Below are 14,723 nucleotides of genomic sequence, written 5' to 3'. Positions count from 1 at the left end.
TTATCACGAATCTTAACGTCACATCATCATCATTCCCTTTAAGAAGCTGATGGTGCATAGGGCACTGGATCGGTTTGCCAATCGCAGCATATCTCAATTAATTTTGTTATATGAAGGTAAGGTGATCAGTCTTCCGCTTCAGGTACCCGTCCAGGGACTATGAAATATTCTCGTGTGAAAACACCCTTTTAAATCAATATTTCATATCAACCATGTCGAGAATCGAACCCGAGACCTCTTGCATGGTAGGCAAACGCGCTGACCATTACACCACGGCCAAACACGTCGCGTTTTTCTAGCAACGTATATTTATTTATTTTTTTAAATTTAAATTTGAAATGAAAACATTTTTCCACAATATCCATATTGATTTGGAAAATACAATTAATTATTCTTAATCCATTTATATTTTTATAGGTATTTTGTATTATGTGTTGTTTCCCTTTTGAGATTAAGATTTAGACAGTTGAGATAAGAAAATGAAGACAGTTAAGATTAATAAATCACTAACTGAAATTATACAATATACTACCAGACAAAACTAAACAAAAGACTCGGACAACCTTTACAAAGAATGTTAAAAATATTATCTCTGACAATCGATTATGAATTGAAAAATTAAAAATAATGTTGTTGAATTAATGTAATTCGTGGGGGTTTATAAATTAATTTCAAATACATAAAAAAATAAGTTAAAAATAGAAAACGCACAAAAGGTTTTTTTTCTAAACATGTTTAATTACAGATTTCCGACTAAGGTATTTCATTTTTTCATACAAATGTAGGATTTAGGTAGTTGTGGGTTGGTTGGAGCTCTACCCCTGTTAGAATTTGACAGAGAAGACACGAGGTTGCTGTTTGACATTTATTCATTACATGGCGAATAAATAATGAATTATGTCGCAGGAGTGTTACGGCGATGAGGAATTGAAGATACTGCGCTTGAACTACATTCTGGAACTGAGTGACTTCGACGACTGAAGTGATCTGACTGAACTTGTTGGGCTGACTGACTTTGACTGCGTCCTGAGGTCTCTTATAGACCACATTCTTTTGAAGTTCATTTTTTCATGGTAGGGTTGATGTGAATGTACTTTAGAACGATGCTCCCGATTTCATGTACAATACTGATAGAGTTGCATTAAATGTGATATTCGATCCTATAGAAAATGATAGCATTGCTTTCTTTGGTCATCACGCTACTTCAGGTGAAACGTTTAAGCACGTGTGTGTCATCGATTATGGACTATGAACCCTACACAAATATAAACATTTTCGTGCAAAATATTTTTTTTTAGAACGATTTTAAAAGTAAAGTAAGGGGTAAGTATAATATCTATCTATAAAGATAGACATTGTACTTCCCCCCCCACCCTGGTGCGAATAAGGGTATGCAGTTTACTTCCTATATTTTTTGCAGAATTTCTATTGATTTTAATCTGACATTTATAAACACGTAATAAATAATCTTGAATTTGGTACATTTTAATTACAGTAGAAGTAAAGAAAAAAAAATGAGGGAATAAAAATGTCTAGGCTTTTACTGGGCTTATGAACTGTGTAATGTTCTCCATTTTGCATATTATGAACCGAGTTGTGGTCCCGTGGTAGCATTGTGGACTCACGGACCAAAGTTCTGAGGCTCAAATCCCACTCAACCTCAACTCAATTTCCATTTTTTCGGCTCAAGTTAATACTTTTAATAAATGGTCTGAGAATTAAAATATTTAAGTTAATCAGTTTTTCTCTCCTTAAAAAAAAATGTTTGAGTATGCATATTTTTTTCTATTAGTTGAAGAAACTCTATTGAATTTTTATTTGAAAAGAGGGCTGAAACTTTTATTATTGTGGGTGAGATTCTAGCGAATTACTTTAATTACAAAAAAAAACGAAAATCCCTTTAATTTTTCATACTTCTCTTCGGCCAGTTTAATCAGCATCAATCTTAAAGCCACCCACACCCACGTAAAGTTGTTCTCAAAATTACTTTTTAAAATATTCGTATGGCAGGTAAGGAAATACATAAAGTAACCAGATTTATTATTTTGAATGAAAATAAATACATTTATCGTCTTGAGCTCGTAAAACCCAAGTATGCCAAAGCACACACATTATATTTTGAATTTACGAGAGGTTAAGGTTTTTAAATCTTTATAAAATTGGTGTAATTTTTCATGTTGTATTTTTGGATTTCTTATTTGTTGGATAAATAATGTATTTATTTAATGAATAAGAATTTAGGTATTAACATAAGTTTTGTTTGTTTTTTTTAATTGCATAAAACATTGCTTTTTGTATGATCGAAACCGATCTTTTGAACGGGTTTTCGCGTATGTTGAAGGAATTATTTCACTGTTATTTTGATAATCACCTCAAGGGTGCTGTACAATAAAACAACACGTCTTACAGCTACAGAGCGCATTGGCGGTTGGGATTTTGGTTCCCCATTTCTAATTACGTTAAATAATAATTATTATATGGGAAATAGATTACAAAACGTCTTGCAGCTACAGAACGCACGGGTGGTTAGAAATCTTGACCCCATTTACGTTTCATAAAAAATTACTAAAAAGTGTTTTAAACTATCTCTTTTAAAAAAGAAAAAAATGCGTTCTTATTATTTACCAAAATATTTAATTTTGCGGGCCATTTTCAACGAGTTGTAAATAACTCACTATTAGAAAATGGGAACCAAGATGGGGTAGGGTGGGATTCGAACCATGGACCTTTGAGCCGTGAGTCCAAGACACTAGCCATGGGACCACAACTCGATTAAACGATGTCCTGCAGCTACAGATTGCACGATTGGTTAAAAGTCCAAATATGCATATATTTATTTTTATTTTTTAAATTTAATTTTTATTTTTTTTAGGAAACATACAGTACAGTTACATAGTTTTATAATTTACACAGTTAAACTTTACTTTAATGAACCAGTGAAATTCCCATATTATAAAGTAATTATATGTAAGGTTATTAATGAAAGTACAAAAAAGAGAAGGAAAAAAAACATAAATGGAAGTTGTTCAAAAATTAAAATTTAAGTAAAAAAGTTATTTTAAAGTTTGTAGTTTGTAGTTAGTTTTTACAAATGGAAATAATATTAAAAATGAAGAAAAATTGTAAAAGTAATTAAAAGTTAAGAATTAAAATAAAAAAATGAAACATGCTCTGATGTAAAAATAAAAAAAATTAATAATCTGCATATTGTGTTTTTAAGTATTAAAATAATATATTTTTACGGTATTAAGGAGCCGAACCCTAGTTAGGCAGGCACAGCAACTTTATATTCATATTTAAAGTTTATACGAATATTTTGTTATATTACTATAAAAAATAAATGAATATTAAAAGAACAAGTATTTAATTTTATTTTAACAACATAAACGGCAAATCTGCCCTAGACAAAAAATTATAATACTAACATATTTGGCTTACTATTTTATTTTTTTAAAACATAAATTTCCTTATACCCAAGATTTATAAAAAAAATTAAACCTAAAAATTATTCAAGATTTATATTTAAAAAATTGACCTAAAAATTATACCGCATATTCAGTAGAACGTTTAAACAATTCAAGAATAAATGTAAAAAACAAAATTAAATAATAAAAAATTCTACAGTAATACAACAAGAAAATCATAAGTACTGTTTCATACAGCTGCGCAAAGTGAACAAAAAACTGTATATTTATATATATATTATGAAATGCATGAATAAATAAATATAATTACCATTTACCATCTTTGAAAAAGTTCAAAAGGTTTGTTCCATAGGAACAATGCCCTACACTAAATATATCAGATACGTGAGAATAACTATTGGGAGTTCGTCTGTTTAATACGACATTACAAGTATACACTGTCCGTGAATTGTTGCTACAAAACGGTGGCACCTGTCTAGTCATTCTTCCAGGCACCCTGAGGTTGATGATAGATAATAGTTCAGGGCAATCCCATATTGAATTTACAATTTTGAATAAATTTAAAAGATATATGTATTCAATCGAGAAATATAATTTTAATTTTAATATTGTGCTCACCGTAAAAATAAGAGAGAAATTGTATTTTCTTGCTGTAAATTTCTAGCTTTGAACTTCCTTTGACCTAGTATTGTGCAGTTACCGGCATCCCCTATTGTCAGGCTGACAAAGCTTCCCAACTACCAACTACCAACTACCACTTCACTAAATAATAATACCGTCTCCTGCAACTTGTTCCGCTAATTGTCCCTGCCTCCGTTTGCGCCCCGCCCCACTGAAGGCAAAATAAGGGAGATATTTGGTTCATTAATTTGTCCTGAGGGTAGTTTACATCTCATTAAATTAAGATAAGGGGTGTTGTTTGACATTTAAATGTAGTAATCGTGTCATCAACGCGATTACAGAATTATTTTACTTTAATTACATGCGAAAAATATCAACGGTGCGGGATTAATTCATTTAATAGGTGTCTTAGGGTGTTTGTTTTAAGGGAACTCTAAACAAATGTGTGTTTGTCCGCTTCGTGATCTAAGTGATTTAGTGATCAACGCGTTTGCGTGCTATATCTGATGTCTCGGGTCCAATAGAGAAATATAACATTTTTTTAAAACATTTTTAAAGTAATAAAAGTCTATGAAATACTGTCCAGTAAAAAAAATATTTTTTGCTAATTATTAGTGGCATAAAAAATACTTTTAAAATTCCCGCAAAAAAACATTAATTCCATTGGCCACGCCCCTAATACGTCACGATTCATATTTATTTGTTCCTAGCCTTTGAAATATGTTAAGAACATTATCACGAATCTTAACGTCACAACAACTAAGGCCAAACACGTCGAACTTTTCTAGCAAAGTTTTTTTTTAAATTTCTTTTTTACATTTATCTATGAAAACATTTCTCCACAACATCCATATTAATTTTTAAAATACAATTAATTATTCTAAATCCATTTCGTAAGTTTTTATCGGTATTCGTAGTATGTGATATTTCCCTATTCCCGAAAACGTTGACATAAAATATTTATTTAAAACAATGTTGAAAATTAGATGGTTAAAACACCTCAAAACAGTTTTGTTTTGTTTTTCTACGTTTTATTCAGCTATAAAAGGACATTGCCTCTGCGCCATAAGGATATGGCCATTGGCTGCCATACTGGCTACTTTGATCCCAGGGTATCGTATTGATGGGAAGATAAAGACTTGATACCCTTCACCTTGACGGTATAGTTGAAGATAAATTTCCTTTAGCTATTACAAAGATATACTACCGACCCCCGACCTTCAAGTTTTGAACATCGATATGAAACAATGGGAAGCGTACGTCACGGTACACATATCTGCGCTCTAAAATGACGAGTTTCAGTATGACGTCATATTTGAAGATAAAAGTCTTCCGACTAACTACAAAGATATACTACCGATACCCCCACCATCATTTTTTTATGTAAGTACATCGTTTTATACCGACGGGTCTATAACCCCTCGATACGTTTATCTTTGCATTAAAAGTGTCAAATTTTTTATTCCACCGAGCAATTTTTCCTTTAATTATGATTTATTAAAACTTGTAATCGTTTTGAGGTTGGCACTTTTTTTCTTAAAAGCCTAATAAAAATGTGAGAGAGAAACAAGTAAATTTTGAAGTCGAATTAAATTCCGACACAACTGTCAGTTTAATCAAATGAACGCCTAGATGCGAAAATTATGTCAGTACGTTCTATCCTATTAACATATTAGAGTATCTAGGCGTTAGAAAGTTACTTCTGTAAAAAATAAATTTAGTTATTATATTTTTTCCATCTGTTTTACCATCAGATATTTCTATATTTCTCAGAGAACATATCAAGAGTCGGCCTTGTAATTGCTCAGTACTACCTTAGTAGATAAATGCAGACAATCGTTAAGTATATCGTTTTGACAATGGTTAAAAGTCATAAAAAAATCATATTTAAGCAATCTTTTTTAGCTTGAATTGAGATTTATTGTAGTTTATAATCGCATTTAAGTGGGCACTTTCTATCACAGAAGCTTATTTAAAATATAAATGAGAACTATTTTAAATGTTAATGACGTAAGGAACGCGGACTAATTGTTTGCGGTCATTCATTGGCTTGTTTCGATTATATAATGTCGATATGACAAGTAGGTAGAACACGCCGAGATAGATACACATAGCACAGAAGTTAACTGTATCTTCCGTCTCGATGTATACAGATGAAAATAGCGTTCATAATCGAGACACAGGTTCGATTCTAGAATAGTTCTAGAAGGCAAACTTGGTACTGACTACAAATATAAAATATTATAACGAATTTTCAAATAAATATTTATTTTTAACTAGGTTAAAAATAGTACCTAAGACCTCATACAAAAATATCCTCAGACGCAAACGAACACAATACCGCAAAGTGGTTTAGTAAATAGGTGAAAATATACCTTATTACAATTCGCTTTTAGTTTATTAAAGTCCATAAATAATTTTAAATATAAAAAATATATTATTTTAATGTATATTACGTATTACAATTTTTTGAGCTAAAATACTTGTACTTAAATCATACAGCTCTAATAATCTTGTCTTCGAATTCCATAGCAATGCTTTCAATTTATTATTTGCAACACGAAGAAAATAATTTGTTTTATTTCTTCAAATTTTTACCTGTTACATATCTACTCAATTAACGTTTCAAACAAAATACGCTTTCAAAGAAATATTCTAGTTCTATCACTAACAAAAATCAAAGTTCGCTTTGCAGGAATAAGTTATATTTCGTCATTATTATTTTAATGTCTTATGATTTAAAACAAAAATGTAATTAATTACAAATTATTATTTTATGAACTGTGTTTAAAGGTGTCATTTTTTTAAGCTAGAAATAACAAAGCTTATTTATTTGGAAATAATTCTTACCCTTGTGGAATCTTTATTCTTAACAATCTAATTATTATGATATAAATAAAAGACGAGTGATACTTTAATCCACAAATTTGGAATATCCAGTGACCGGTTTTATCGCTTTCGCGACATCTTCGAGACTGGTATCTTTATTAAGGAGTTCAATGTATTTATACAAAACAGAGGTAAGGATAGATAATTCAAAGTTATATGAAAGTAAAATAAATAAAGTTATTTTTATCTTAAGGATCATTATCAATTTTTTTTCTTCGGGTTAACTAATGAGGTGATGTAATGCTATATAATTTACTTTCATATAACCTTGAATTATCTATCCTTACCTCTGTTTTGTATAAATACCTTGAACTCCTTAATAAAGATAACAGTCTCGAGGATGTCGCAAAAGCGATGAAACCGATCACTGGATATTCCAAATTTGTGGATTAAAAAGTAAAGTATCACTCGTTGTTTATTTATATTATAAATTTCAATGAACTTCCATCAAGAAATTTCACAAACTTAAATGTTTTATCTAATTATTACATAAATGCTATTGGTTTACCTTACTTTTCAATTGTTCATTTTTATTAGAAAACCTATGGTGAAATTATTTTTTAGATCATCGTTTCGTTCGTGAAATACATAACTGAGTATTATTATTTTTTTTTCGTAATATTTATTATTTCGTACACGAAGGTACCTATTAACATATTTATATCCTTAATTTGGTACCAAAACTTATTGCAATTTTTCTATTTTCACAGCGATGGCGGAGGAAGATCAGGTGTATACTTGGCTATAGATGCCAATATGGAATTGGCCGAAGAAGAGGACTCTTTCGATGTCTTCGGATACCTGAAGAAGCTCCGACAATCTAGAAAAGGATTGATTGAAAACATTGTAAGTCATATTTCTATTACTCCGACTGTACTTTCGCGAACTATAATAGTGTTGATGCTTATTTTTAACAAATTTGATGGACTGACTAATAAAATATTTAAATACTGAAAGCCTGAGAGCTTACATGAAATACAAAACTCAGAACATCTCACACATTACATTTATTATCCTAAATCAAATCAGATGTTTTGATGTTGATCCGATTAACTCAATTATCTTTCGTGTCAAGGTGTATGTTAAGTTTATATTTTTATATTCTAAAAGAGAACATGTATGTGTTTGTTTGTTTGTCCGACACAAGAACTTCTCCGAACCTGCAAGTCAGTCGAAGCGACGTGAAATTTGGACACATCATTTAAGATGCAATTTTTTTATCCCATTTTTTTTTTGGTCTTCTCGATATTAAATCACACTTGAATGGTAAGCCGCGGTGACGTCATTTAATACATGGATTTGTTATATATATGTATATATTTTTTAACCTGGAAAAAAAGCCTTTTGTAACATTTTCAAGATCAAATATAAAAGACAGTCAATGTCGCATTTTTTCCTCATCCGTCAAAATTTTTTAATTTTTACCGCGCTTAAGAAAATATACTTTCATCTAATTTTTCGTTGCACTGAACTTCCTTATTAATGCAAATTATACTATTCGTACCACGTTTTATAGAAACCGAAATATTTATTTTAGTTCACTTCTGTCTAGTTTCGAACGTATCCATCTCACATTACCATCCATTCAAAACAAAAAGACTTGATTTATTAATTTCATTAACATCATACTGATAAAATAAAAAATAGTTAAGAATTCATTAGTTAGGTATACCTTAAAAAAAAAGCTTGCGTGGCTTTATTCATTTATGCTTTATTAAGTTAATTATAATAATAAAAATACGGATATACTTTTATTTCACTTTTATTTATACATTTTTACCAGTGACCGGGTTTCGTCGTGTCCGACATCGATGAAATCGGTAAAAAATTATAAATAAAAGTGGAATAAAACTACATACGAATTTTTATTATTATAATTAAAAATGCAGTTCCACTAAGAAATGTCAGTAGAAAAACTCAATATATTTATTAAGATTAGTTAGTTCATAAGATTTTAAGAACTTTTAATAACACTACAATTTTTATATCAAAATTTCTCAATAATATATATTTTAAATTCATTTGAAATATTTTGATCTTTTATATCTCCTTTATTTCTTCAGGTAACTCACTGTACAGCTTCAATCCCTTGTACAATGAGTTTTGAGATTCTGTTTTTCTCCTCATTGGTAATCTTATCTTTTTTTATCCTTTGTTTCATATGTATGACATTGTTGGTAAAGTTTTATTATTGTTTTTATTTTATTCATCCCCTTAATTATTTTATGTACAAAAATTGCTACATTATATTTAATTTGCTGCTTTACTGTGAGCAAGCCAATTTCTTTGTGCATTATTTTTACATTAGAAACTTTATTTCTTTGAAACCGGACGGTGGAAAAATTAACAAATTAGCGGTTAAAAACAAACTGGAAAAAAATGTATTTAAAAGCAGTTTATTTTGTCTTGACTTATATTACAAAATCTATTTTTATTATCGTATGCGTCTATGCGAAGTTAATTATAACAGTTAAACTGACAGTTACTTATGAATTATTCTGTTTATTGCCTTTGCGCAAATCTATTACGTCTCATCCGCTGTATTGGATTTAGGGATATAGGCGGTATTGCTTCGCTTCTCTAGTAAGAAGGATTCATTCACGGTACCTACTGAATTTGATCAAATACAAGAAGTTTTTTGGTCAATTTCTCTATTGGAATTAATATCTCAGTAATTTGTTCCCGTTAAGCTAAAACTGTAAAAACGGATAAGCAAATAAATGTTCAATTCGAAATATAGTGAGACTTCAAATGAATACTGCGGATGTGCTGATCCTTTTTTTGGACTTATTAACCGTTCAAAAATATTTTGAGTTTGTCCAAATTTACAAAGGACTGGATTCAACTCCCTGGGGAGCTGTTTATATTAACATATTACAACAGAGATGAAGAACATTTAAGAGAAGGTAATATAGAAGTCGATTACAGGGCTTATGGCCTGTCAATTTACACACTTTACACACTGTGTAACACTCACCATTCTGCCCATAATTGAACATCTTTATTCCTTCAACTCTTTCATTTGTTGATGTTTGTGAAGTTAAAGAGCTAAAACCTTTATTTATGCGGGTGAGATTTATCTAATTGAATTATTTCACCTACATACTAGGCAACGCCTGAAAATGTTATTTTTTTCGGGTATTTAAAAATAAGTTGAAAAATATACATTACGTAATATTTCAAGAGAAAAGAGTAAGACAAATTATTGAAACATGTGTTGGCGGTGTACTTTAAGAGAATATTATATTATATGAAAAACATTCATTGTTTTATTTCAATGTGCAGGGTCCGACTAAGGGGGCTAATAAGGGTGAGCTTTTGAATTCCATCTGCTGATTTATTAAAATTCTATCGCTCTTATTTTTATCATACTTATTTCTAAAATTTCAAATCTATTTAACTTTTGACCTTTATGTCCCATATATAATTTTTTTAATTTTTTGATTTATCAAAATTATGTTTTAATTCATTTAAATGTGATGCATAGTTTGATATATCGTTATTTAATCTATGTGAAGCTAAATGTTCTTTCAGTCTAAATAAGTGGAAGTGTACCAAGTATTTTTTAATTAATAACTTATTTTTATTTATTTAAAAGAAACAAACGGTCAACAATTATATGGTAACATTTAAATAAATACAGTTAAAAGACAAACCAGTAAAGTTTCTAAATAAGAATCATACATATAAGTTATTACATCATATATAAACATGTTTATATACCAATCTATAGGGGTTAATTTTAATATTCTTTCGATTGGTTTAATTTTAATATTCTTTCGATTGGTTTAAATAAAATAATAACAATCATAGTTTATTAACAAAAATAACCATTACTTTATCTACTACATACACACTTAGGTAATAGATTTCTCTGGATCATGTCTAATCGGCCTTACTAGGTACAACCTGTTTGAAGGCAGACATTTTTATTCAAAAATAAACAATAACATTACTATCTACTGGTTAATTAACTATACATGTTATACAATAGTAATTTATTAGGAATGTATTTTGAGTCAATTTTCCGATTTTTCTCGACCTAAACCCAGTAATCAATTTTTTTACAAATTTGTTAAATTAAATCCGGGTCGTGGTTTTGCAATCTTTAGGTAACATATTGAATATTTTGGGGCTCAGAAACCTGAAATTTCTTTGCCCGAATACAGAGTTTGTGATAGACCCCACGACCCATCCTCTAGTCTGACTTCTGGTAGTGTGGGAGTGTTCTTTTTGGGATTTGATAGAATAATTTACTTCCACAAACATCATTATTCCAAAAATACATCATTGTCTTATATCTAAAATCTCAAATTCCTCAAATAACTTGACGCTGGGGGTACCTGAAGGGCTATTTTAAAGTCATTTTAATGATGAAATGAAAAACTGTTTTATGTCTGTAAATTTTGTGTGGTTTAAGTAACATTATTGTGATAATATAGCAGACATATTCTTCTTTATCACATTTAAATTGCTCGGAACAGCAAAAATAAATTGTTAGGCTAAAAGAGGATACTTCGAGGTTCCCGAGATCCTAATCAACCGAGTCTTGAAGAGCCGATCAACTAAGGCCCTTAGGGCCAGTAAAACGACGCCCAGATACCGAATTTCTTAGCTTGTAACAGTTCGCAATAGCCGACTTTTGCCTGCTGCTAATTATATCATTATTACTCATTTTCAAAGTAATGTTGAAAAAAATGATAACCTCGTTATTCTAAACCGTGTAAAACAAGGTTCCATTAATCTTGTATTATCCACATTTGAAAATAAAAAAAAGAAATAAATATTGATAAATTACAACAGGGATGGAGAATATCTTAAATAGGGGAATGTGGAAGTCAAGGCATTTACAGGGCTTATGACCTGTCGTTGGCTGGTTTGAGTGGCCACTTTACACACTGTGTAACATTCACCATTTTGCCTATGTTTGAACATCCATATTTCTTCAATTCTTCCATTTGTTGATTTTAGTGAAGGTAAAGAGCTGAAACATTTATTGTAGCGAAGAGATTCATCTATTTCACATACTAGGCAACGCCTGAAACAATTTTTCAATTTTTAAACTTCTTCTTAGACCAGTTGGTTTCTTTACAATATTTGAGTTTGTCTAAATGTTCGTAGACAAAATACTGGATTTCACATTCTCCATCCCTGTTGTAATATTCTCCATATTCTTAGATTCTCCATCCCTGTTGTTTTTTGTTAATCTTAATGACTCCCGAGGGGGTGAAATTGTCTTTTGTCTACGAACATTTGGACAAACTCAAATATTGTAAATAAATATTGATTGTTAACATATTACAACAGAGATGAAGAACATTTAAGAAAAGGTAATATAGAAGTCTAGGCATCTACAGGACTTATGACCTGTCAATGGCTGGTTAAAGTGGCCACTTTACACACTGTGTAACATTCACCATTCTACCTATATTTGAACATCTATATTCCTTCAATTCTTTCATCTGTTGATGTTTGTGAAGTTAAAGAGCTGAAACCTTTATTTATGCAGGTGAGATTCATCTAATTGAATTATTTCACCTGCATACTAGGCAACGCCTGAAAATGTTATTTTTTCAATTTCTATACTTCTTCATGGACCAGGTAATTTATCAACAATATTTTGTTCAAATATAGGTAGAATGGTGAATGTTACACAGTTTGTAAAGTGGCCACTTAAACCAGCCATTGACAGGTCATAAGTCCTGTAGATGCCTAGACTTCTATATTACCTTTTCTTAAATGTTCTTCATCTCTGTTGTAATATGTTAATATAAACAGCTCCCCAGGGAGTTGAATCCAGTCCTTGTCTACAAAAATTTGGACAAACTCAAAATATTGTTAAATATTGATTGATTTGGTGTTTATTTTGTAGAACTTCGTATTTAAACTTATAATGTTAGAAATCAAACACTGATTTGAGTCTACTGAAACACTTTATTTTATTTTTACAAGTATAAAAACAAAAATTTCGTGACAATTGTTTTGCCTTGTTAGGGCATTTTCAAACGAATGTAAAGATTAGATGGATTCACATTCGTTTAAAAATACCCTTACAAGGCGAAACAATTATCACGGAATTTTTATTTTCATATTCTTTATATTTGTAAAAATAAAATAAAGTGTTTAGTAGACTCAAATCAGTGTAGGATTTCTAATAATCATAAGAAATAAATACATAAAAAACAACCTTCTCTGCGTGGTTAGCGCGTCTTCATAGTACTTATTCGGAAGTTAGTTCTCTAATAAACATTTTATGATGGCATTCTGCTAGCGGTAAAATGTATAATACAGATTATATTACCTATTAAATCAACACCGCTATTAAACACACCCCGGATTAAATAGATAAATAGATACATATGTACGTATATTAAACACTCGTTATATATCTATAATAAACGGAAGTTAATCATAATTATGTTGGCAGATTTAATGTGCTGGGAAAGAAATATGTGTTGTATTATTATGAAATGTGCGTATAAAATATTAATTAATTCTCTTATGGCAATTAAATTCCAAGTTTCGACACTAAGACCACCTGCTGACTGTAACTTTTTGCTGCAGTGACTTTTTGTCGCAGTGACTTTTTGTCGCAGTGACTTTTTGTTGCAGTGACTTTTTGTCACTGTCACGTTGTGTCACTGTGGGTGCGCTCACTACTCACTCTACTGGTGACAAAATGTTCATTTAGCGATGGATTTCGAAGAGGTCGCAGTAATTTGCGCTCTTGAATTACGCAGAAGAAAAATTAAATGAAAAAAACACTATTGGGTGCGTCCCATATATCTTATTCTTCTTCTAGTGTCTTGCCAGGTCCCCCCGACGTTGGCGATCACTACAGCGAAAGCATATGTATCTGTCCTGCGCTAATTTTACATTTCGCAGCCAGGACGACTGCTTATTGATGTTCTCGCCGTAGTGATTCCTGGGAAAAGATGACCAGAGTGGTTTCCCGTTGCCTTCTCTGGTAGATTTTCTGTCAGGGTTACCTTCCCTTAGCTGGTTGGTTTTGGTTTTGAGGCGCCAAAAACTCGCCTTTCATCCTCTCGTTATCTGCTGTAATCACACCGTTATGAGTGTGATCTCATCGCCCGGGGTTCGCGACGTGGACGCTAACGAGTAGGACTAGTCAGTAGTGTTGCCGGTGGAATGCAACTGGGCGTTCGCAGCATTTTATAAAATCACATCCTCCAGCAAGATGTGACTCACTGCGACCCTACTGACAGTTCGAACCCCTTCCCATATATAATGAACGATTATCACAAGAAAAATGTTACTCTATGTATTCTGAACTACGTCAGTATCCTCTCAAGTTTTTAAAATTATTTTCGTATGTCAATAAAAAGTTTTTAAATAATTGAATTGAAATCTCGTCCAACAATTTCTTTTTAAAATGAATATCAGAGAATTTTGTATATAATGCTGGCCTTTTCTCTATGTCTTCTATTTACAATTCGTTGTCAATATCATATTTGTGCAGAGAAGCAGCCATCTTATTTCGCCCGCATAAATCAAGGTTTCAGCTCTTTAATTTCACAAACATCAACAGATAAAAGGGTTGAAGGAATATAGAAGTTTAAATATGATAGAATGGTGAATAGTGAATGTTTTACAATGTGTAAAGTGGCCACTTAAACCAACCAATGATAGGTCATAAGCCCAGTAAATGCTTAGACTTCTACCTTTTCTTGTCTTAAATGTTCTTCATCACTGTTGTAATAATATGTTAATCTTAAATAAAACTTAAAAATTCACAACACAAGTCTGTTCGGTAGGCGTCTGCCGGCA

At 30.9% G+C, this 14,723-nt stretch overlaps 1 protein-coding gene across 1 annotated transcript in view; it reads left to right on the top strand.

Annotated features, from left to right (window-relative positions):
• Positions 1-7,781, top strand: part of LOC148273291 (receptor-type tyrosine-protein phosphatase epsilon-like) — a gene marked incomplete at both ends in the record, with an annotated part of 112,409 nt that extends 104,628 nt beyond the window's left edge. The window contains one exon of the mRNA XM_088238922.1: positions 7,646-7,781. Coding sequence (XP_088095048.1) covers positions 7,646-7,781 — 136 coding nt within the window. The remainder of the gene's footprint in view (positions 1-7,645) is intronic.
• Positions 7,782-14,723: the final 6,942 nt, after the last annotated feature.

The sequence above is a fragment of the Micrasema longulum genome, unplaced genomic scaffold, assembly GCF_059751315.1.
Source record: "Micrasema longulum isolate JH-2025_06_02 unplaced genomic scaffold, ASM5975131v1 h1tg002002l, whole genome shotgun sequence".
NCBI classification, from domain to species: domain Eukaryota; kingdom Metazoa; phylum Arthropoda; class Insecta; order Trichoptera; family Brachycentridae; genus Micrasema; species Micrasema longulum.
This window is presented reverse-complemented; position numbering and strand designations above follow the sequence as displayed.